The following is a 24,265-nucleotide window of genomic DNA, read 5'->3' as shown; positions in this document are numbered from 1 at the left end:
GCTCAGACATCCTTCGTCAAGCTCTCCACACCGATGCTTGGGCTTGCAATATGTGCGTGGACTGCGTAGGGCTGAGCAAGCGCCTTCGTACAACCAGCGGGGAGATCACTCCCAGTACGCACGGCACGGACCAAAAGTAGGTCCTGACCAGCGCCTCTTCGCGAGTGGGTAGCGGCACATGCGGCTCTATTAGGCGCGACAGCTGGACAGGGCTGAGGTGAGATTTATGCGGCGGACTTGACTAGTGATCCATAAATCGTCGGGCGGATGGCGTCCGTTCCAGATTCTCTGATTCGATCTCGGGGTACCGGACTATAATAAAAGCCCTTCTTGTCGTCGTTTAGTCTTACGTGGCGTTTGCGGAGCGAGCGCATCCCGTCTCACGTCTTGGCCCGCATGGCTGCCGCAAGGACGTAGCTCGCGAAACGCAGAGGCTCAGCGAGGACTGCTGCGGAATTTTGTCATCCGACTAGTGGCTCTAAAGGTGTAGATCATTTCGCGACTCTGGCTCGCTCCGAAGGCTAGACCTCGATCGGGGCAGAGCCGCGGAGCGGACTTGTGGGAGCCCGCTGCGCCGGAACTGCTTATGGCTTAGCCTGGAGATCAAACCCTCCTGCTCGAACGCGTGTCCAAGAAAAGGCGCGACATAAATGTAAGCTAAAAAGTCCCTTATTAGTTGCGGGAGGATTGCGGCGACTTTTCCAATGAATCTGTCCAACTGGGCCTCCCTTTCCATCTCTCCCTAATAACAAGTCTTCTTCTCTTCGTCTCCTTCAATCCCTTCTTTCTGCCTCTAAGCCGCGCGCGTCTGTTAATTGGAACCTCACTGTAACTGGCCAGGTGGTGCGCCTGCCATGACAACGGCGCCACCGACGGCAATAATGTCTGACGCGTACGTTGAAAGGCCGGCTGTTGCCGAGAGCGAGGTGACTACTCTCAACCCAAAGGCCGACGAAGCGACGACGTCCAACTCGACACCTGGTTCCGAGCATGCCAGTGATGACAAGCTGGAAATACAGCGTCGTCATTCCGCCGTTCAGGACCTGGCGCGCCAGTTCACCCAGACGTCAGGCATCGATGTTCAGGCCAATCCCTCCAAGCTGTTTCATCATGATGACCCGGACTCGCCTCTCAACCCCAACGGAAACTGCTTCAACGCCAGGATCTGGGCCAAGACCCTCGCGAAGCTGACTGAGAGCACCAGTAATGGGTTCCGTCGCAGCGGTTTCGCTTTCCAGCACATGAATGTGCATGGGTACGGCAGCGCCACGGGCTATCAGAAAGATGTGGCCAATGTTCTCCTCGAAATCCCCAACCTCGCGACAAGACTGGTTCGCGGCTCTAATTCTCGGCATCGCATTGACATCCTAAGGGACTTTGATGGTGTCGTCAACTCGGGTGAGATGCTTGTTGTTCTTGGGCCGCCTGGATCTGGATGCTCTACATTCCTTAAGTCCATTGCCGGCGAGACCAATGGCCTCCATGTTGATAAGTCTTCGTACATCAACTACAATGGCATCACCGCCAAGGAGATGCACTCGAATCATAGTGCCGAAGCTATCTACACAGCTGAGCTTGATGTTCACTTCCCGCAGCTCACCGTAGGTGAGACGCTCACGTTTGCTTCCCGGGCCCGACTCCCTCGCGATTTGCCGGGCGGCGTATCGAAGAACGACTTCGCCGATCACTATCGAGACGTTGTTATGGCCATGTACGGCATCAGTCACACAGTCAATACGCGAGTCGGAAACGATCTCGTTCGCGGTGTGTCGGGAGGAGAGAGGAAGCGCGTTTCCATCGCCGAGGCTACACTTGCAAATGCGCCGCTTCAGTTCTGGGACAATTCGACCCGTGGTCTAGATTCGGCCAATGCGCTTGAGTTTTGCAAGACCCTCCGACAACAGTCTCATCTCTTCGGGCAGACTTGTGCAGTGTCCATCTACCAGGCCTCTCAAAGCGCTTATAGCCTTTTCGACAAGGTCACGGTGTTATACGAGGGTCGTCAGATCTACTTCGGGCCAACTGCAAGTGCCAAGCAGTTCTTCGTGGACATGGGCTTCGAATGTCCTATAAGTCAAACGGACCCAGACTACCTTACGTCTTTGACCTCTCCTCTGGAACGCATCATTCGTCCCGGGTTCGAAAATCGCGTTCCTCGCACCCCAGACGAATTTGCCGCTCGTTGGAAGCAAAGCCGCGAGTATCAGGCGCTCCAGGATGAGATTGAGTCCTACAAGGTCTGCCATCCGTTCGGTGGTGCCGACGCGCAGGCCTTCCGCGATCATAAGCGCGCCGCTCAAGCTAGGAACCAGCGAGCCAAATCCGCCTTCATCTTGTCTTATGGCCAGCAGATCATGCTCTGTCTCTGGCGTGGCTGGAAACGTCTCAAAGGCGATCCCTCGATTACGGTTTTCTCCATCTTTTCCAACATGCTCATGGCCCTGGTCGTGTCATCCATCTTCTACAATCTCCCGCAGACTACCGAAGCTTTCTTCCCTAGAAGTACCGCGCTCTTCTTCTCTGTGGTCATCAACTCGTTCTCTAGTTTCCTTGAGGTCTTGACGCAGTACGCACAGCGGCCGATTGTCGAAAAACAGGCTCGATACGGGTTCTACCACGCTTCGGCAGAGGCATGGGCGTCGGTGCTAATGGACATGCCCTATAAGATCGGCAATTGCATTGGCTTCAATCTGATATTTTACTTTATGGTAAACCTGAACCGAAGCCCGGGCCCGTTCTTCTACTATCTCTTCGTTAACTTCCTCCTGGTATTAACACTCTCGGGCCTCATTCGATCAATGTCAGTATTCCCTGCTTCCTCTTGCCGTCACATCGTGAGCTAACAAGAGTCATAGTGCCTCGCTGTCGCGATCGCTCGCTCAGGCTCTAGTTCCTGGTATTCTCATTCTGCTCTCGCTCATCATCTTCACCGGCTTCGTTGTACCTATTCAGGACATGCTCGGCTGGTGCCGCTGGATCAACTATCTCGACCCCGTCGCGTATGGCTTCGAGGCTCTCATGGTGAACGAATTCGACGGCCGCACTTTCGACTGCAACACCTTCCTCCCTCCAATGGTGCCAGGATACGAGAATCTTTCCTCGGAGAATCGTGCCTGCATTGCTGTGGGCTCTGTTGCTGGCGAAAATGCCGTCCAGGGGACGGCGTACATCGGTTCGCAATATAGCTACTATGCTTCTCATAAGTGGCGAAACGTCGGCATCATCATCGCTTTTGCCATCTTCAACCATTTCGTCTACTTTGCTGCCACCGAGCTGATTACGGCTAAGAAGTCCAAAGGAGAGGTGTTGGTGTTCCGACGTGGCCACGTCCCTGCTGTCACGAAAGGCAAAGATGATCCCGAGGCTATCACATCCGGACCGGTTGCTGTGCTAGAGAAGCACAAGAGCAAGGTCACAGATCGAGGCCGCTTCCAAGGTTCTACAAGCGTCTTTCACTGGCGAAACATCTGCTATAACGTCATGATAAAGAAGGAAGATCGGCGGATTCTCGATCACGTTGATGGTTGGGTGAAGCCCGGCACCCTAACGGCTCTCATGGGCGTTTCTGGCGCTGGTAAAACCACACTTCTCGATTGCTTGGCTGATCGCACGTCGGTCGGCGTGATTACTGGAGAAATGCTTGTCGACGGAAAGCTACGCGATGACTCATTCCAACGCAAGACAGGGTATGTGCAGCAGCAAGATGTCCACCTCGAAACGACTACGGTCCGCGAAGCATTAGAGTTCAGCGCCGTGCTGCGTCAACCTCGCTCAACCCCTTACGCGGAAAAGATCGCGTATGTGGACGAAGTTATTAAGCTACTCGAGATGGAATCCTACGCCGACGCCATCGTTGGAAGACTTGGTGAAGGCTTGAATGTAGAACAACGCAAGCGGCTTACTATCGGCGTTGAGCTCGCGGCCAAGCCACCTCTACTGCTCTTCGTTGACGAGCCAACGTCCGGACTCGACTCCCAAACGTCATGGGCTATCCTAGACCTTCTCGAAAAGCTCTCTAAAGCCGGCCAGTCAATCCTATGCACAATACATCAGCCTTCCGCTATGCTATTTCAACGTTTCGACCGACTTTTATTCCTGGCCAAGGGCGGCAAAACGGTATACTTTGGGGACATCGGCAATAACTCCGAGACTCTAAAGTCGTACTTTGAGCGTCACGGCGCACCAAAGTGCCCCAAAGGCGAAAACCCTGCTGAATGGATGCTGGAAGCCATCGGTGCTGCCCCGGGATCCGTGTCTGACGTCGATTGGTTCGAGGTTTGGCGCAACAGCCCTGAGTTCGAAGAAGTGCAAAAAGAGCTGGAGCGTCTCAAAGCCTTAGGAGACGGTCAAGAGGCAGTACAAGGTACAGATAAGACCGAGTACGACGAGTTTGCGGCCCCCTTATCGACGCAGATGTATACCGTGACGAAGCGGGCATTTGAGCAATACTGGCGCACCCCGGTCTACATCTACGCCAAGATGGCGCTTGGTATCGGCGTTGCCTTGTTCATCGGATTGGTCTTCCTCCAGGCACCTCTTAGTCGCCAGGGGCTTCAGAACCAGATGTTCGCCTTCTTCATGGTCGCCACGGTCTTCAACCAGCTTGTGCAGCAACAGATGCCTTACTTTGTCGTACAGCGCGACCTATACGAAGCTCGCGAGAGGCCGTCGAAGACATATAGTTGGAAGGTGTTTATGCTGTCGCAGATCTTTGTGGAAATCCCCTGGAACTCGCTACTTTCAGTCTTCATGTTCATCTGCCTCTACTATCCGGTCGGATACAACAATATCGCCTCCGCCGCCGGTGAGGGACCCGAGCGAGGAGCATTGGCTTGGCTCCTAATGTGGCAATTCCTTATTTTTACTTGCACAATGGGCAACCTGTGCATCGTCATTGCGGGATCTGAGGAAGGTGGCGGCGGTCTTGCCCAGACCCTCTTCATGTTCTGTTTGGCCTTCTGTGGTGTTTTGGCCGGTCCTGACGCGCTACCTGGCTTTTGGATCTTCATGTATCGTGTGTCTCCCATCACATACTGGATCTCCGCCCTTCTATCAACCGGTCTCGCCCACGCGGACGTTGTCTGCGCCGCCAACGAGTTCATCACTGTGAAGCCCCCAGGGAACAACACCACGTGCAAAGAATTCCTTGGCCCTTACATAAAGATTGCCGGAGGTTATTTGATGAACGAGGGTGCCACGAACGAATGCAGCTACTGCCCCATTGCGACCACCGATGACTTCTTGACCATGATCAACGCTAGCTATAGCAACCGATGGCGCGACTTTGGCATTGGGATGGTGTATATCGTGTTTAATATCGCGGTAGCTACTCTGCTATATTGGGTGATCCGGATGCCAAAGGGCAAGAAGGTTAAAAAGGAGTGACAGCCGCACAGTCAATAGCAATGACGGCTAGAAGGGCTGTTTGCCAAGTGTATAATCCTCCTAGATTTCGGCTTACTCTTATAGGTGGTCGGCAGGGCGATATTCTTGCTGGGTTACTATTGCCCTAGATTAGAAGACATGGGACGTTTTGCTAGATCTTTCCTAATATCAATTTTCTATACTTCTTATCCTTCTCTCTTCTTATTGTAAAGAGAACGAGCATCAAGGCTAGAGAACTTGAGTTGAACTACTTTCTTCCGTAGCCCGCCGTACTAAATTACTAGCCAGCTTAACCGCTGGCTAAGCTCTACTTAATTACGGGCTCCTAGCTAGCCAGACGGCTAGCTAGATAGCTAGTAAGAAGGCCAGCTAGACGCGTAGGAATGACGACAACACTTCATATAGTAGAGACTAGCACTAAACGGTTCCTCAAGGCACTACTACGTAAGCCAAGAATTGCCCTGCATTCCCCCATGCTACTCTATTATACCTTAGCTTCCTTCGGCTTCCTCTCGCGTTAGGCCGCATCTAACCCCGTCCTGAGGATCATCGCACCCCTCGGCTGAGCAGTACTGGCGCTGCGCATCGTTAGGGCACTGAAGCAGTCAGGAAACACGGAGAGAAAGACTGTTAGCAGGAGATCACAAGGGTATCCGTTGGCAAGACAGGCAGCTGAGGAGTACTCACCTCGCTGTCTAGCGAGCAGGGGTAGTATTTAGGTTCCTTAAAGGTCGCCCAGCCGAGCCAGGTGCCCGATTTGCGGCCAGGCACCATTATCTTAATAATACAATGCTGGGGCCCCTCCACACATGACTGCAAGAGAGGGGGGTTTAGTCAGTTTTCTATGTCGTATCAATCGCCGGCTTCTGAGCCCTTCCATAAGGCCAATGGGATATCATGCTGTGGGAGGTTCTGCGTACACCGTACTTTGCGTTTTGGCTGTTGTATTGTACAGCCTTGCGCTCTGCCGATTTTTTCGTCAAGTTTTTCTCTACTAGCGTCCTCTTGGGACCGATACTAACTTGGATAGCGTGGACGACTGCGCCGATGGGAATGTATAAGATGACAATGAAGAGTATCGCGAGCATGGTTCCGGGATTCCTAGGACTAGAGAGAAGTTGCTGAATCGTACTGGGAGGTGAGATGGGGGAACTGCACCTTCTTATACCGGGTTGCCAATGGCTCTCCATTTTGGCAGCTACCAGTACGGTATATATTGACACTCGAGGAATGAATATTGGAGTGTGGTGGGTGTCCGGCCTGTTCAGCCTTGGGAATAGCAGCATCAGTACATGTAGACAAAAGTTCTTGGGGTTACGTAAATCGGGCGGCCGAACTGGCGACATGGCTTTCCAAGGTGCTGTCAACCTAGTGCATTCACGGCATATACTATTTGTATACGTGGAGGTACGATGAGGCATTGACGCATGCCATACGCTCGGAATGACAGGACGAACGCGTCGGTGTGCTCGGGCCAGGTCATATTCTTCCCAAGGCGTGGCCTGAAAATGGCCCGCGCGTCGGCGGCGACGTAACCCCATGACGTGTTCCTGACGGCCGGTCCACGAGGACGGTAGGACCATATTAGGATCAATAAACGAGTGCGGTTAGTGCAGCCGTCGCGCTGAGGTCGCAGCGCAGAACACCCAGGTCATGCCGCACACGCACGACTTTCGCTGACCGGGCGTGGACGCGGCAAATGTGTAGAAGACTACGCAGCGTAGGTATAGTGCTCCGAGGAAGACAGCGATTTGTGGGTTATTGACGGCCGTGTTGGCCCGTCTGGTATCCGTGTTGGTGCCGTCTGAACTTTGATCTGTACACGTACAGGTCCCGCCCTGGAGGCCAATAGTGTTGCGCTCGGAACCTCAGATCACATAAAAGTCTGTGGAGAAGTAGTCTGGGTGTGGCAAGGTACGCGAAACTGTAATTATGTTCTGTCATGAGAGTCACAGACTCAAGGCTGACTTTAGCAACAGCTTCAGTTACGAAAACGAAGTACATTCAAGTATATCTTCAAAAAGTTATACAGGTAGACAGTAGATGACCAATTGTCGGCCCTACCGTAAAGTCGGCCTCCAGCTATGTCTTAAAGGACTGATATTGCGGCGCCGCTACAGGCGACAATGCCTTCGTCGCCATCGGAGTGAGTTGTTGGGGTCGGGGTTCTCCCCGGCATACCAGACCCGGTCCCATTGTCGCCTTCGCTCCTAAAGGCACTCGTTTTCGAAACGTAGCGCTGTTCACATAGCGATAGAGTCCCAGTGGAAGAATGCCTATGTCACTCTTGTTCGTCTTAGACACTAATGTTCCGCAACGTAATCCTCTGGGCGCAGCCTCGACGCTATCAACCTGAGGGGACCGCTTTGTTCCCCTACATGTAATGACACATATAATAGCGATGCTCATTGAGGCTGAAATATCCCCTGTGCCCAGACAGTGCCCGGAATCGTGCTATGACCCGAGGGGGGACCCGATACCTTTGATCTACGCTTCATTACTGCCAAGCTGTCGGATGGACGGAGTGATGCCTGACTCCGGGTGTGGCGTCAGATTGTGCATCACCATCGGACGCCGTGGTCGGGCGCCGAGACACCACCCCCCACCCCACCCTGGCGGCCCAGGCAGGGTGATGCAAGCACCGGTCCGAGCCACACTGTAATCACCAACGGCTGGGCTCTCACTGGACCCTTCTACGGCGTGGCTGCCGTAATCTAGTGCGTCCGCTAACCACTTGATCATGCCGGCCGGCTGACACCCAAGCGGCCCGTTGAGAACTTTCCAGATGCAAAGATGGAGATGGGAAAAGACAGTTGCGCAGCACTTTTGCTGTCATGTAATAAGCCTTTTCCGACGCGGAATAATGAAAGTGATTTCTCTTTTTCGATAATTGCTTGTGTCGGTTGACGGGTTCACAGCCAACCATGAGCTCCTTTGTCCCAGTCAAGTTGCCCGGAGATGGCGCCACTGGAAGCCTGCTCCAGGACAACAGCACGGCACCCAAAGGTTTCAGCAGCCAGATCATTGAACTGGCAAAGGGCATCTCGGGTGAAATCGACAGCGGGGTAGTCGTTCAAACAGCTCTGTTGAGTCTGTTCATATGGGTAAGTCGGCCGGCGTGTCTAAACGTGAGCGCCTGACACGGCGAACTGATGCATTTTTTTGCGTAGAAAATCTGGGACTATGTGTATAACATATACTTTCACCCTTGCGCGCACCTGCCAGGTCCACTGCTCTTTCGCATGACCATCTTGCCGAACTTGTATTATTCGTGGAAGGGCACCAAGCATCTGAAGGTCGACGAGTTGCACAAAAAATATGGTGAGTTCCAGCCTGTGCTGGCATAGTGTGGCCTGTAAACGCTAATGCAGTGCAGGCGATGCCGTGCGAATTGAGCCCAACTTTGTGTCAATCATGAGCCCAAGCAGTGTGCAAGGTATAACACCAACGGTCCAGTCTCTTTTTTGCGAGAGTCACTTGCTAATGTTGATGCGTCGTAGCAATCTACGGGACTGGTTCGCAATGGGGTAAAGGTTATTACTACTCGAGGGGGCCTGTAGAAAAGCAGGTGCTAGTCGTAAGTCCAGCGCCATGGTTCCTCGGGGGTCACGACGAATAACACGCAAAGAATCTCGCCAGCGCTGTCGACAAGAAGATCCATGCACGCAAGCGACGAATTATCTCTCACGCATTCAGCGAAGCCGCCATTCGATCATACGAGGCGACCGTGCTGGACAAAATTCGCCTTTTTTGCAAGCAAATCGCAGACCCGACGACGTTTCATGGAGACTACAAGAACATGTCAAGGTGGTTCTCGTACCTCACCTACGACATCATGGGGAACCTCACGTTTGGCCACGAGTACAGTATGCTTACCAAAGACAATGACCATTTCATCCAGCCCCTCATCGACACTTTTCAGCATATTCAGATCATCCTGGGATGTGTTCCTTGGGTCGAGCGGTTCGGGCTTGGACCACTGATGTTCATCAGTATGGCTTCCGCGGTCAAGAAGTTCCGTGACTATGTCGCCAACCAGGTCACGCACCGAATCAACTTGGAAAAGGCCGGCAAGGGTCCAGATGACATCTTCAAGCTCTTGCTCAACGCCGAAGACAAGAAGACGGGCGAGAAGATGGAGTTTAAAGAATTATCAGACGAAGCCGTCGTTCTCATTATTGCTGGTGAGTATGAGTCACCGTTCTCTCAGGTGACACCATTTGCTGATCAGGAGCTTCATTTGCAGCCAGCGACACTACCGGAACAGCATTGACGGGCATGTCATTCTACCTCGCGCGGTACCCAGAGTGCTACAGCAAGCTCAAGGAAGAGATCCGATCCACGTTCTCAAGTCTTGAAGAGATTGTCAGCGGTCCGAAGCTGCTCAACTGCAAGTATCTCCGCGCGTGCGTTGAGGAGGCTCTGCGCATGTCACCCGGTGTCCCAAGCTACCTCGTCCGAGAATCGCCCCAGGACGGCGTCATCGATGGCCACGTCATTCCGGCGTACGCCAACGTTGGTGTACCGGGATGGGCTATGCATCGCAGGCCGGATGTCTTCCCCGAGCCACAGATCTACAAGCCTGAGCGGTGGCTCACCGAGTCCAAGGATGAAATTGAGAAGCTTCGATCCGCGCATCTGCCTTTTAGCTACGGCCCGCGCGCTTGTATTGGGAAGAACCTGGCACTTAGCACTATTTACTTGACCATGGCCAGGATCGCTTTCCTGTTTGAGATTGAGTCTAGGGAGGAGCTGCCCTTGGAGTTTCACGTCAAGGACCACTTTGCGGCTGGGGACAAGAATGGGCCGTTCCTTAAGTTTATCCCGAGAGATACTCGCTATGTGGCATGAGGGACTAGGGACTGCGGGCACCTTGGGGGCTATGGAGACTTTTGAGAGAAGCGCAGGTAGGAAGCCACAAGACTGGATACACAATGTAAGCGCCATGAGGAGACTCGTCGTATTTGTTAGAGTGTCCGAAGCGAAATGGGAAATGAATCGTAGGCTGCGACGCGGCCTCGGGCGGCACACGCCCTGAAGCCTTGCGTGAGTGACTGCCGTGCGCCAAGAGGTGCCAAAACTCCGAAACATCACGACGTCTATATATTTCCAAAGACTTTAACAATGAACCGAAACATCAACGGAGTTGACGAAGACGATTACATCAATCTGATACGGGAACGTCTTGGCTGAATTCAATGAGATGGACAATCTAATTGTCTACGTATAGTGTCGTAGAGAACTTAGGCACCGTTCCCAAGCTTGGCCCACTGCTCCAGCTTACCCTCCTTCTTCCACCGTCTAAAGGTCTTGACGCCGTCCTGCGTTGCGCCCTTGGCCAAGGCGCCGTACTTAACACGGACCCCTTCGGCCTCCTTGCTGCCATCCTCAACGCCGTCAATCCACAGCTCATACACGCCGGTGAAATAGATGTCAGGTCGCTCGGCATCGGGAGGCTCCTGAGTCCCCTGCGACATTCCAAAGATGGTCGTCGCGCCGGACGTGGTGGTAGTCGCCTCAACCTAGCGTTCATTAGTAGGAGGTCGGATAGTACGTTTGTATTTTCTGGCGACTCACGTTCAGCATCGGGCGGAGGATCACATCCTGATCAATGACTTCGCCCGCGCCCGTGTGCACCGCGCCGCCGCCGCCAATGGTCAGCCTGCGACGGAACTTGAGCTCTTCGCCCGACAGTATTTCGCAGTTGGCCACGTATTCCGCCATGTCCTGGGGATATCGTGCCCCGTGTAAGATCCCCTGCCAGACATCGTCCATGGTGAGGACCGGTTCATCGCCAGGGCGATTCACGGGCTCCGAGTAAGAGACATTGAAGTTGAAGCGTGGGGTCGCCATTGTGGGCTGTCGCCAGGCGTCGTAAGGTTCCTGGTTCACTTACTACACACGCTGCACCTTGGAGATCTCAGTGCAAATATACAAAGTGGCTCAGAGTTTTCTGTTCGAACTACAACGGCACAATGTGTCACCGGGCCCGACAGTTGAACATCATTTATATGAAGGGACTTCTCCGTCGAGCTCATTAACATCGTGCTTTGCGACACAGGTCTTAGACTGCACAGGAGACGGCCTCCCTCGGTTGCGGCCCGGCTTCAACTTGAAATGCCGACCGGCAACCGACAGCGCCGTGGGGTCGTCAGCCACAGCGGCCCAGAGGATGGAAGCCCCGGCGCAATGACAGCAACCGCCCAACTGCTGCGACGACAACTGTCGTCGATCCCTCTCCGCGCTGCTTGGTGGTCGGCGACCTACACCACTCCGCGTCTGCCACGGCTTGTCTGAGCGCACCGTAGTGCACGCCAAGTTAGCACAAACCTCTCCGATACAGTGGCGTTTGCCACCATCTTGGCCGCTTATCCTGGGATGGTCGCAGTAATCATAAGCGACATTGGTGGGTGTGAGCATAAGTGACTTTGAGACCACTTACGCGAAGTTACTGCGGTCATATTTACGCCTTGTCAATCGTGGTGCAAAGACAATATGTGAGCGTGCCTAACCGATTGTGAGAGGAGCGGTATGGTGAGCTCAGACTTTGGTACGGCTGTCTCTACAAGCCCAGGCCAGAGGATTATGCCGCTGGGTTCGACATCACGCTGCGGCACAAGAATAAGAGCATGATGTGGTCATTGCGTACGCACTCTAGTCTAGCTAAATATCCTCAAGACTTTTACCAAAGAAACATTTTGTATCCTCCAACGCAATGCCCGCCAAGTCGCTTGGCAGCTTCGGGCCGTCTCTGATTGCAATCTTGACTTCGTCATGCTCGCTTCCAGTCGCGAGCATATGCATCGCGAGCGGTATCGCGTTTTTGAGTCGCCCAATCTCGACGCCCGACACGACGGCCGCATCATACTCTAGCCTGAGCAGTAGCTTCCCGTTGGGGAGCGCCGTGAACTCACAAAGAAGTTTGAACTTTGCCCCTTCCGCCCAAACAAACGATGGTTCGAGTCCGGCAATCTTCATGTCCAACTCATTGGTGTGTCTAAAGTCGTGCATCGTCACCATGACATCGAACAGCGGATGATTCGGGTACTCTGCCTGCATGCCCAGGTGACCCAGTAATTGATGCCATGGCATTGCATGAGCAAGAGACATTTGCGAACTCGTCTTGACAGAGTCCATCAGGCTACCAACGGAGTCCGCGTCGTGCCTAATACGCACAGGGAGGGGCTGGAGGAACAGGCCGAAAGTGTCGAGGTCGTCGGCAGTGTCCCTGTTGATGTGCGGCACACCCAAAAGAATATCTGTCCTGCTCTCGCTCTGGTCTAGGCACAGTGCAACGCATGCCATTGTAATCTGCTGCAGCGTGACGTTGGCGGAAACAGAGAACCCCAAAATTTGCTCAAAGACTCTGGTATGAATGAGTGAGAGCGCAGATGTTCCCGAGTAACTGGAGCGATTGATTTGGCCGCCGAAGGGATGGGGATTCTCAGGGCATTGCCACAGATACTTGGTCCAGAAGTCTAGGACAGCTTCAGATGGTGTTCCATACCAGACGTCTGCCAGAGAGTAGCTACGCGGGGCGGCATCCAAGAGCTTGCCGTTGTATGCATCAGAAGCTTCCCGCATCAGTAGGCTCAATGCGGTGTAGTCGGCCACAATGTGACTCAAAACAACAGTCAGGCGATCGTCGGTAACAAATACGCGGACGGGTTGTTCAAGCTCCAATGAGAACGGGCGGTTGGCTTCCGCCCATAGATCAAACGAGCAGGGTGTCTGAACACGCGGCACGTAGCCTGGGTTGATGCGAATGATGTCGTCGGCTCCGCGGTAGGCGTAATGGCATGCCAGGAGCGGATGCCTCGCCAGCACCATATTCCACGCCTCGATGAGCCTTTCCTTGTGGACGACATTGACATCTAACAGTGACGAAAAGCAAACATTGAATGACGATGAGCCGGACGAGGTTTCGTATTTTCTCATCCATTCTACCTCGATGGGGGTTGCGCGCTCCTCGCTCACCGGGTATTTCTGGTCGAGCGGAAGCGCTGGCGTGGAGTTGATGCATCGAGTGATTGCTTTGGCGAGCTCTCTCACCGTCGGGGAGCCAAGAATCATCTTGAGAGACAGCTGCACACCAAAGGTCGTCGACAGTTGTCGCAACAGCTCAAGCTGGCGGAGCGAATGTCCGCCAAGCTCTAAAAAATTCGACGACGCAGTGATCTCAACATCATGCGCCAGCTGGAGAGCTGCCTTGTAGGCCTGTGCGACAGCCACCTCCGCTGACGAGACCAGCTTGTTGTTGTCGACGTGGGTTTGGGTGTTCCGCGGGTGAGAGGCGACCCCCGCCACGGCTTTGTAGTCAACCTTTCCGGCCCCGGTGACAGGGAGCTTGTCGGCAGTGACGATGATGTGTGGCATGGCATATTGTGGCAGTGCCTTTCCAAGTTCTTGTCGAAGACATACCACACTGACGTTTTCTGGCTGTACCATGGCAATGAGCTGGTCCTTGTGTTGGGCGACGGCGACAGCCTGCAAGGACGGGTATGCCCGTGCGATCCGGATCTCCAGATCGCCCATGTCCAGCCTGTAGCCCCTCAATTTGATCTCGCGATCGCGACGTCCGAGCAAAGAAATCTCTCCGTCTTCCGTCCAGTATCCTCGGTCGCCCGTCTTGTACATCTTTTCGCCAACCCCCCGCGACCATATGTTATCGGGCAAGAAACGCTGTTGCGTTTGCTGAGGCAGACCCAAGTATCCTCCAGCGACTTGTACACCGGCAAGATACAGCTCGCCGATGGCTCCAGGAGGCGACAAGGCTCTGTCTGCATTGAGGATATAGATTCTAGTCGTGGGGTTTGGCACGCCAATGGTCACGGGCTGGCCGGGCAGCAGCCGTTTAATCGTTGCTCCACAGGTTCCCTCGGTTGGTCCATACATGTTGTAGAGCTGCTTGACTGATGCCCAGCGATCGCAAACGGCCTGCGAGACTGGTTCGCCAACAAAGTACACCTGCGGAGCATCATCAGAGCTTGTCACATTGAAACACGGTATTTGGACTTACCCATTTGAGTCGTTCAAACTCGTCAGGATCAAGCAATCTCGCCAGGGAGGGTGTCAGAATTGCAGAGTCAGCCGTGTGCAAGTGTCCGAACGGATCTGAGCCGGATGGCAAGACCAAGGTAGCACCGTGGGTCAGGGCAGAGAAGACTTCGTGGATGCTCCCATCGAACGCGACCGACATGATATGGGCTATCTTTCGCCCCGGTCCAGCAAATAGTCGTACATCCAGGGACGATTGGAACGCGACCAAGCCGGCATGAGCGCAGAGTACTCCCTTCGGTGTCCCAGTAGATCCCGACGTAAAGCAGACGTACGCCGGCGAGCTGGGGCTCGCGGTGAGGCGGTGGTGTGCTGGCTCAAACTCGGTCGAATCCATGGTGCTTTGAACAGTAAACGAGATGGGACATTCCTTCGGCACGATGGGAAGTTGGCAGGGCTTTGCTATGATGAATACCTTTGCTCCCGACAAGCCAAAGTTCCGATCGCGCACTTCTTGGGGCACTGTTGGGTCCATCGAGCAGTACACGCCTCCTGCTTTCAAGATGCCAAAGATGGCGCAAAGCCAGAGGATCGAGCGATCCGAGTACACGCAGACTACTTCTTCGTGCTTGATATGGCGAGAGAGCCGCGAGGCAATTTTGGACGCAATGCGGTCCATTTCTTGGTATGTCATCTTGTCGCAGCCCTTTTCAATTGCAACATTGTCCGGGATCTCGCGCGACTGTCGCTCAAAGAGCGTCACGAGGTCCTCTTTGATGCTCGAAGTCAGCGTTGACGAGGAGCAGTTGCCAAAGCGATGGAGCATCTCGGTGCTGGAAGCGGGAAGGAGGGGCCTGACAACCTCCTCGACGGTGCACGTAGGAACCAGTAGTCTCTCCAAGGCGTGGCGATATGTTTTAGCGAGACATTCTACGTTCTCCCTCGAGAATCGATTGACATGGTAGTCAAACGATGCTTTGCGCTGAGGGTCGACTGTAATTCCAAGAGGGACTTCGTGCTCTTGCCTAGTTTCTCGCTGATGGGGACGGACGTGCCGGTTGGGGTGGTCCGCAACATCCACCTGCACGCTCAATGCCGTTTCAAAGGCGCGACTGAAGCCGTTGTCGGATGTTGTCCACTGGTACTCTTCCAGTTCCACAAGCTCGTCAAACGTTGTCCGGAGCAGCTCCTCGGTCGTCATCTCTTTCGCGACATTGATGGTGAGGGGGAGTGTGTTGAGGAGAGGGCCAATAACATCCAGTGCACCAGGAACCACGAGGCTCCGGCCACATAGCACGGCGCCAAACGAGACGACACCAGCATCTGCAAACTGTGCGAGAGTCAAGGCCCAGGCTGTGTTGAAGATACTGGCTGGCGTAACACCAACGGCCTTTGCCCTTGATTGGATGCCCTGGGCAATGTCTGTGATGTCCAACGAGACAGTTTTGCTCCCGGCGTAGCTGTCATGAGGAAGAGCTGCCGGAAGTAGGAGCTCATGTTGGGCTTTGCTCATTTCCGCCTGCTTGCCTGCCCAATAGGCTGTTCCAAACTCTCGGCTTGTCTTGCGGAACAAGTCAAGCTCTCGCGTAACCTGTAGAAACGAGGGCCCCGCAGGAAGCGCTTGCTCGCCGTTTGCTATTCGCAACACCTTGTCAAACAGTAGTGATGCAGAGAAGCCATCCATCATCGAGTGGTGGACCGTCCATGTGATTGTGCTCAATCCCGATGAGCTGTTGACAGGTGCAACTCGAAAGAATGAGCCAATATCTGTTTCGGTCGTGTGCTTGTCGCCCGACTCTTGCGTCATCGCATCAGTCCAGTTGAAGCCTGTCGGGCCGGCATTCATTGTATGATGCCTTGGGATGTCTTGGTTGAATATTGGTTCGGATTCGATTACCATTCTCCATGCCTCTTTCAGTATCGGGACGTGTCTTGTCTCATAAGTCTCCGAGTGGGTAATGAAGTTTGTTCCCGGCTGTCGAAGTGATCCGTGAATGAAGTGAAGTTGCATCTCTGTCAGCGGAGACCCCGTCAGACCGGACAAGGCTGTGTCAGGAGGTGTATCGACAATGACACCCTTGACAACAGAGCTCACATGGCTGGTGTTCTCAGAGAGAGGCCAACGGTTGATGGGAACCGTGTCTTGCCCGAAGGAAGGCGTTGTGTTCTTTGATGACGTGGAGGATACATCAGAGAGTTGCGTGGCATCCGACCCTAGCTTAGACAACAGATAGCTTTTTGCCTGCGTCGGATCCGTGACATGAGGGCTTGAGATGTTAGAAACAACTCCACGGAGCGTCTGGCTGCGAAGAATCTTCTCCCTCGGCAGACTTAGACCATGCGCTTTGCAGGCTGCTGCAAGAGCGACGGCCCCGAGGGAGTCGCCGCCATTGGTTATGAAGCCGGTGTCAAGATCGATATCGAGTGCACCCTTATCGAGGACGGTGCACAGCTCGAACAGAACCAGGAACTCAGACACGGCGAGCATGTTCGTAGACGATTGTCGTACTGACAAGAAAGGCGTCTTGCCCATGCCAAGAGCAACGATTGATGAGCCCGTGTGAGTGCAGAACTAGTCTATGAGGCTATTGAATGATATTCTAGGCAAATATTTCAAATGTTGATGACGTCTATTTTTTGGGACTGTATCGTGGTATATAGCGAAGACTTCAGCGTTTTACCCGATCCACGCCCTCCTCGAGAGACATAAGCTGACCAGGCCATGCTACGGCATCGCCGACGGGCTGAACGTTTCCGAGGGCCCGCGTGCATCGTAGTGGCGCTTTTCCTTTCCGGGGCATTCTTTCGATGATAGAATGTTAGTAGGCGCTTATGTTAGACAAAATTCTGGCTGCGGGCCGGTCGGGGACCGCAACCATGGTGGCGAAGAAGTAGGATACACTTGGTCCCGGCCAACCATGACACGCCAACGGCCCGTGTAGGCAGTAGTCCCCCCACAGCTGACTCCCTCCGGCTCCCCTTGTTGACATCTTGCTCGGGTCATCGGTGTTATCCGTGCTTCTCTGCAGTGTATACGCTGGGAACAAAAGGTGGTAGCGCAGTCGAGACAGTGTCATAGACAAGCCGTCTCGCCATTCCGCCCGACCAACCGATCCAAAAATGCCCGATACGTCTCACCTCCTTTCTGCCCAACCCAATGGCAGGACCAATGGCATCCGAAACCGCCGTAGACGATGGGGCGTGGCAATCATGCAATTTTGCCTGGCTTGCCTGCTGCCAAGTTTGGGACACGGCCGGGTCCTGCTTCAGGAAACAATGCGTTCGAAGGACTCAGGCTCAGTCAACTCTGGAAACATGACTCGAGATACATCGTCTTTCTCCTCACATGGTAGGTCGCCGAGTTGTATCTTCAAGTGATATGCGCGTGTTCGCTGACCGTGTACCAGACATTTACGAGTTCAAGTAGCACTTTTGGCTGTTCCTGCAGGACATACGAGGGATCAAGGCACATAGTAAATGCAGACTTTGCGCGATCTCATTCGTGAAGGGCAGAAGCCCAGCAGCCTATAAGTCGGCCTTGAATCGGTAGATCTAGTGGAAGTTTCCTGTCCCATTCGTGTTCCGTAGTGAACCTCTGGCCACCAACAGTGAAACTTGCTCATCAGTCCAAGGGGACGCGATATCATCGCAAAGGATATCCCACTGGTCGATATTTTGCGCCACTCTGCTCACGCTCTCAACCTCCTCCATCACACGGATTACGTTCAATCCCATCACCAGCTTAACATTGTCCTCGTCCACTCCACGCCTGAGGAGCTCTTCAATTATGCTCGGGAAGTAGGACGTGTCGTCCAGGTCTGGCGGGCCCTCGAGCATTCCGTCAAAGTCGGATCCGATGCCCACGTGGGCGTATCCAATAGTCTTGCCCACGTATATGATATGATCAACGACAGAAGCCACGCTTGGAGGTTTGTGATCTCCCGATATGCCCTGCTGTTCCGTCTCCTGTGGAGTGACAAGTGAGGGGATGAAACAAATCATGATGAGGCCGCGGTTTGCCTTTAGCTTATGAAGCACTTCGTCTCGAACGTTTCGGGGATTGGGACAAAGCTCGTAGCTGTGGCGTCCGTGTTAGCAGCTTTGCCCCGATCTTCTGTCCAATTCGACAATTGAACACCGCACTGGAGTCTTCCATGTACTCACCACGACGAGTGCGAGAAAATGACCGGAGCCTCGCTGTGCTTCATAGCATCGAGCTGTGCGTCGTGACTGGTGTGAGCTAAATCGACGATCCTACGTATGCTGTTAGAGCGTTGCTGTTAAAAGTTGATGTCTACTGCATGACGTACATGCCGATCCTGTTCATCTCTTGCACGACCTTTCTTCCAAACCTTGACAGTCCCCCATGGACACTTTCCGCTGTCTGGAGGTTTTGACAGTCCTGTTAGCGTTTTCGGTATCGGCATCTGGGAGGATACTAGGTTTCACGTACAGAGCTGTCGGCAAATTCGTTGGCTTTGTTATGACATAGGGTGGCATACCGCACCCCGAGTCGGTACAGCATCCGCAGCACGCTGGGACTACCGCCAATTTGGTGAAGGCCTTCGATCCCAAGCAGGCTGACCAGCCTGCCAGCCCTGAACGCAGGGAGAATTTCCGATGATTGCGTCACAAATGTGAAGGTGCGCGGGTACTGCTCAAAGATACCATGCAATAGGTCAATCTGTTGGAGAGTTGACAATAGAACAGTATCCTTGCTGTCGCCATCTTTTGGGCTATAGCTAGTCATTAAATACAACGCCATGGGGCTCGTGTGAACAGTGGCATACCATGGCACGAAGGCGCTCCAGAATTGGCCACCAAGCTTGCCTTTGCGCAGTCTCCCTATGTCAGTCTGCCCAATCGGCATGGCATGGATGTCGAAGTCTGGTTGGCTAAGGTTGTTCCGAAACCATCCGCGCACCATGTAGGCGAAGTCATTATGACCATCTGTGCAGCCAGTAGGCCATGCGAAATGGACGTCAGTGCGACGGGGATGAAGGATTCAAGTTGCCGCTGTCTAATAGGTGATACAGGTGGCCTTACCGATGAGGGGAACTTGCTCAAGAAGGCTGAAGGCACGAGCTCGCGGCGAAGGATCCTCCATTCTCTGAGATGTGTTGAGGATGGCTAGAAACACAAAAACGTAGATCTTGGGATTTGGATATCTCTTGGGCACTACCACAAATATCTAGGGTGGGATCCAGACACCATCGAAGCGTGTATGTCTTGATGTCATCATCGCCTTCCGCCTCCATGTCCCCAAATCCAGCAATGCACAAGATCATAGTGCAACCAAACCGCATTGAAGAGAAGACATACGAACACGCCCGAACGCGAGTTCGATCGGCCCGATTCCGTGCCCCGGGCGGCAGTCTTGATGCGCTTCATCGTCCAGGTAATGATGGGCATCCACAGCCCGAGAAAGATGCGAGCGCCGAGAGCCTCCATCGGGGACAGAGACTTTGTGTAGCTGGGCAGGGATGTGAGGTAGTATCGGTACGAGTCGGGGAGGCCATGCTCTTGCGCCCCATCAATCAAAAGACCCTGCGCATCTTCATCGTCAGCATCGTTTCGCTGCGTTGTAAAGCGTCCCGCGCGAGCTGCGGCCTCTTACAAGATAGCGCGCACTTGGCAGTGGATTGGGCCGGAAAGGATACCGGCCGACCAGGGTGCGGACCGCAAGCATGTCGCCTTCTTCACTGGCATCAAGAATCCGAGCCTGTAGCTCCACCTCGGTGTAAGCCGTCCCGGCGCCTTCGGAGACCACGAGGTTTCTGAAGTCGCCCGCTGACAAGAGGTAACCGATGCCATGCACGGGTGGCGGAGGCTGTTGGCTGGGGCGGCCCGCTTGCTGGCCCGCCGCTATTGTCTCGCGTTCAGCGATGCTTGCCATGGCCGGCTCAGTGTACGGCACCCCGAAGATGTCAAACGTGAGTATGTGGGAGGGAATGACGAGCCGCTTGACATCGAGAGGCGTCATTCCCCGCCGCTCCATAACGATGGACTTCATGTTCGAGCCGTAGGCAAAGTACCAAACTGTGTCGGCCATGCTAGGCGAGTCGGAAGTAGTCGTCATCGCCAGGTGTGTTGCTGTATTTGGTAGATCAGTGATCATTGGCATTTGAGATCCTGGAGAACCGCAATCATCGACTACTTCCATGCGTGTCACTTCAAATAATGACTACTTTACTCACTGGGCCGTTCACGGCCGCCGAGAATGCTTACGGCGCCTACGACGGAGGCCTGTCCAGTGGCCCAGCCGCAAGAGTCGGACAGCGCTGAGCAGGCGCGGGCCCTGAAGAGCTCAATGAGTGTCTATCCTGGGTGAATCACAAAACCGTTCATCGCCATTTGTTACCTCGCCTACAAGCCTTCATCTTGTGGCCATTTTCCCCCTTTCCCTTCTTGCTGCATTGAACCACATCGCTTTGCTGATTGACGGAAACCAAGCGAAAATGGGCGCAATTCACCGACTCCTCCACGACGTTGAAAGCATTCAGCTGATGAGCCCAGTATCACTGGGCGCTATAGCAGCTGTAATCGCGCTGGGCCTGGTGTACCTGTGGAGGTCTCGCCCAAAGCCCCATAACCTTCCTGTCGTCAAGGTCACTGGGAACAATGTCGTCGAGACGCTAGAAGAGGCACATGAAAAGGTAATTTCGTCTTCAATCAATGTCATCATTGGTTTCCCCATCGCCAGGGCCTAATACCGACTTGGCTTCCAGCATCCCAATGAGCCCTTCATGCTCTCTCTTCCTGGCATGGATATGGCTGTTTTGCCAGACTCTGAGATTGAGACGATAAGAGGTCTGCCTGAAACCGATGTATCAATCAAGTGAGTACTTTTCAATGCCATTTTTACGGGGTTTCCGGCTTTTGGCTCAGCTCCTAACGCGTATCACAGGAAGCACCACTATGACGTTTTCCTGGGCGAGTACTCCTACATGGGTACAAAAGCCGACGAGTTTGACAGCACCATGCGAAACGTATTGACTCGGAATACTCCTGCGGTCTTGGCATCTTTTACCGCCGAGGTCGAATATGCCGTGAACAAGATGATCGGCCCCTGCAAGGAGTGGACCGCCGTCAAACCCAGATACGCCATGTCGAGGATCGCTTCCATCATGTCCGGCCGTGCTTTTGTCGGGCTGCCTCTGAGCCGACAGGAAGAATGGGTTGAGGCGACGGTTGACTATACCGCCGGCGTCTCGCGAGCTTGGCTCGTACTCAGGCTCATTCCTTGGCCCATTCGCTTCTTCGTCGCCCCCTTCCTTTCCCAAGTGAAGGCTCTAAAGCAGCAAAGGACCATCAACGAACAGAAACTAGCCCCCGTCATCGCCGAAAAGCGATCTGGTGCCAAGAAAGACAAGAGGGTGCCGGGCGGCGACATGCTCGAGTGGTTCATTTCTCAGTACTCTCAGCCGCCGAACGCGCAGCAGCTTGGCCGAGACCAGCTTCTCGCGACCTTTGCTTCAATCTACAATCTTTCAAATGCCCTGTCGTACATTATCTTTGATCTAGCGGCGCTCGACCCGGAGGATGTCGAGCTCATGCGAGAGGAGGTGCTTCAGCACGTCCCCGCCGACGGCAGAATCGACAAGATGAACCTACCCAAGCTCAAGAGACTGGACAGCTTCGCGAAAGAGTCGCAGCGGCTTTCGCCTCCATCGCTTGGTAATTGCAAACACCGAATGCCCTTCCGATTGACCCTTCACTCGGGGACTGACTTTGGCGCAGTGAACATCCCCCGTATTGTTACCAATCCCAACGGACTCCACTGTTCCACTGGCCATGTACTTCCGCAAGGCACTCGTATGACCATCCACGCGCATGCCATCAACCAAAATCCAGAGCTCTATCCAAACCCTGCGGAATTTCAGCCTTTCCGCTTCTCGAAGCTACGAGAAACGCCTGGAAATGAGCACAAGTTCCAGCATGCGACCACTGGCATTGACAACATCAACTTTGGGCACGGGATTTGGGCTTGCCCAGGCCGCTTCTTTGCCAGCGCGGAGATCAAAGTGGTGCTGGCGTACATTCTCCGCCACTACGACGTGAAGCTGAAGCCTGGGGAGCTGAAGCCCAAGCAGCAGCATTTTGGGCTAGCCATTCTACCTGATCCAACCGCCGAGGTTCTTTTCAAGGCGAGACAGTAGTTGGCACGGGATCGCGGCGATATATGTGGGTTTGAGTGTGCTTTCGCTTCTGTAAGGCTAGAAGTGACGAAATTGATGCGCATGCTTCCATGACGAGATGGGTGGTCCAGCAACTTTGACGTAGCGGCAGTCCCGGCCCGATTGACATAGCCCAGAAACTCTTCGTGGGATTGACCTAAAACGGCCAAGCGACCTTGGTCAGTCTGCACACATTTGAGGGAAGCCTGAGTCTGCTCAAACTACCCGAGGAGCGTTGAAATATGAACCAACAATGTCGATTCAATGTCGGAATAAGCTCTTGGATCTGAAGTTGCAGAGAGATATGTATGATCCCTGCCCCAATCCGCCAAGCAAGCTTCCTTCGCGTACATTAAGTGCAACACACGTGCCGCAAACCTCGCACAGAACCTATCTCATGGCTCCTCAGAATTGAACCACACGCTGGGACTTGGCAATTTAAAAACGGCCATTTTAGATCAATAAACTGTCTCAAAGGCTGGGTCCTAATCATCTACGTACCGTCGCCCTTGGTCCGCCTCAACTCGCACCTCAACTTCATCAACGGGTGATTGATCCAGTTTTCGGGATCCCTTTCCCACTCCTTATCCGCGTCAAGCATCCCGAGATCATAGTTTTCGACCAAGTGTATCAGTAGTACCCTTATCATCATGTCCGCAACAAATTTTCCCATGCACTGCCGCGGTCCAAAGCCGAAGCGCCAGAAGTTGTACCTGTCTTTGACAGCGCTCCTTTCGAGAAACCTTTCCGGGTGATACTTTTCCGCATCCTCGCCCCAGTACTCGTTGCGCTGATTCAGCGCATATGAATCAATGATGAAGTTGGTGCCAGGAGGAAAATAGTACCCTCCCACTACCCTTCCTGTTGGTGCGGCCTGTGGCACCGAAAAGGCAGCCAGCGGCCGCAGTCGGGAGGACTCCGAGATGCACGCTGCAACGTACGTATCGGAACGCAGAATGTAGGATTCGAAGATGCTGCCATCGCGAGCCTTTGCGCGCTCTTCAGCAACTTCTGCGCGAAGCCGAGTTTGCACGTCGGGGTATGCGGCAAGGAACACCAGGTTCCACGATATGCCGCCCAGCGTGACGTCTAGATTGGCGAAGAGCGCTTCATCTAGGGTATGAAGAATGGATTCCTCGTCCAGTGTACCCTCGTCGATAGCACTATAGTATGTTGCAATCGGGGTGTTGGTGTGAGCTCGAGTGCGTGCCTGCCGATTGAAGGTCGCCCAGCGGGACTTGAACTCTGCGAGGTCTCGATTCGCAGCCGTTGGGAGATACTTGGACCACTCATATCGGGTAACGCCGCCTTTGAGAAAGTACTGGAAGAGGCTCTCTCGTACTGGCGCCAGGGCTGCAAGTTGTCTCTCCATGTCTGTGGTTAGGCCTCCGTAGAGTATTTCAGCGACTATCCAGAATGGAAGCATCTTCAGGTCCTGTGCTGCATCTATAACAGACTCTGACAATGATGATGTTTCCCAGATGTATCGAAAGTGGCGTTCAGTGCGTCGTTCCATCTGCTGAAGATACGTAGCTGACCTTGATCTTACGAAAGGGACTTCGCAGACGCACCGCAGCTGTTTCCATTCATTTTGACTGACCAGGCCTACGCACTTGCCAAGAAGTTCGCCAAGAAAGTATCCCGAGTTGTTGTTCTTTGCCTTGAGATGTCTATCGGAATCTTTGAACACGTCATGTATATGCTCT

General features: G+C 53.8%; 7 protein-coding genes across 7 annotated transcripts; 3 read left to right on the top strand and 4 right to left on the bottom strand.

The window, feature by feature from the left end:
* The first annotated feature begins 668 nt into the window (after window positions 1–668).
* Window positions 669–5,530, top strand: CDR1_5 (Multidrug resistance protein). The gene is made up of 2 exons (XM_047991195.1): window positions 669–2,800; window positions 2,856–5,530. The coding sequence occupies exons 1-2, from the start codon at window positions 855–857 to the stop codon at window positions 5,383–5,385; spliced, it is 4,476 nt and encodes a 1,491-aa protein (XP_047847205.1). The 5' UTR covers window positions 669–854; the 3' UTR covers window positions 5,386–5,530.
* Window positions 5,531–8,309: 2,779 nt separating this feature from the next.
* Window positions 8,310–10,236, top strand: JDV02_009525 (uncharacterized protein; the record flags this gene model as incomplete). The annotated part of the gene is made up of 6 exons (XM_047991194.1): window positions 8,310–8,489; window positions 8,556–8,706; window positions 8,762–8,821; window positions 8,886–8,962; window positions 9,014–9,569; window positions 9,632–10,236. The coding sequence occupies 6 exons, from the start codon at window positions 8,310–8,312 to the stop codon at window positions 10,234–10,236; spliced, it is 1,629 nt and encodes a 542-aa protein (XP_047847204.1).
* A 392-nt stretch (window positions 10,237–10,628) lies between these two features.
* Window positions 10,629–11,238, bottom strand: JDV02_009524 (uncharacterized protein; the record flags this gene model as incomplete). Its single annotated transcript, XM_047991193.1, has 2 exons — window positions 10,629–10,907; window positions 10,963–11,238. 2 exons carry the CDS (start codon window positions 11,236–11,238, stop codon window positions 10,629–10,631), a joined length of 555 nt encoding a protein of 184 aa, XP_047847203.1.
* Window positions 11,239–12,034: 796 nt separating this feature from the next.
* JDV02_009523 (NRPS) lies at window positions 12,035–16,870 on the bottom strand (the record flags this gene model as incomplete). The annotated part of the gene is made up of 2 exons (XM_047991192.1): window positions 12,035–14,352; window positions 14,405–16,870. The coding sequence occupies 2 exons, from the start codon at window positions 16,868–16,870 to the stop codon at window positions 12,049–12,051; spliced, it is 4,770 nt and encodes a 1,589-aa protein (XP_047847202.1). The 3' UTR covers window positions 12,035–12,048.
* Window positions 16,871–17,934: 1,064 nt separating this feature from the next.
* Window positions 17,935–20,434, bottom strand: JDV02_009522 (Membrane dipeptidase; the record flags this gene model as incomplete). Its single annotated transcript, XM_047991191.1, has 7 exons — window positions 17,935–18,460; window positions 18,547–18,636; window positions 18,693–18,766; window positions 18,836–19,332; window positions 19,429–19,534; window positions 19,705–19,929; window positions 20,000–20,434. 7 exons carry the CDS (start codon window positions 20,432–20,434, stop codon window positions 17,935–17,937), a joined length of 1,953 nt encoding a protein of 650 aa, XP_047847201.1.
* A 406-nt stretch (window positions 20,435–20,840) lies between these two features.
* On the top strand, window positions 20,841–22,541 carry JDV02_009521 (uncharacterized protein; the record flags this gene model as incomplete). The annotated part of the gene is made up of 4 exons (XM_047991190.1): window positions 20,841–21,038; window positions 21,111–21,220; window positions 21,290–22,059; window positions 22,123–22,541. 4 exons carry the CDS (start codon window positions 20,841–20,843, stop codon window positions 22,539–22,541), a joined length of 1,497 nt encoding a protein of 498 aa, XP_047847200.1.
* Window positions 22,542–23,052: 511 nt separating this feature from the next.
* Window positions 23,053–23,931, bottom strand: JDV02_009520 (uncharacterized protein; the record flags this gene model as incomplete). Its single annotated transcript, XM_047991189.1, has 1 exon — window positions 23,053–23,931. The coding sequence occupies one exon, from the start codon at window positions 23,929–23,931 to the stop codon at window positions 23,053–23,055; it is 879 nt and encodes a 292-aa protein (XP_047847199.1).
* Window positions 23,932–24,265: the final 334 nt, after the last annotated feature.

Source organism: Purpureocillium takamizusanense, chromosome 10 (genome assembly GCF_022605165.1).
Source record: "Purpureocillium takamizusanense chromosome 10, complete sequence".
Taxonomy (NCBI): Eukaryota; Fungi; Ascomycota; class Sordariomycetes; order Hypocreales; family Ophiocordycipitaceae; genus Purpureocillium; species Purpureocillium takamizusanense.
This window is presented reverse-complemented; position numbering and strand designations above follow the sequence as displayed.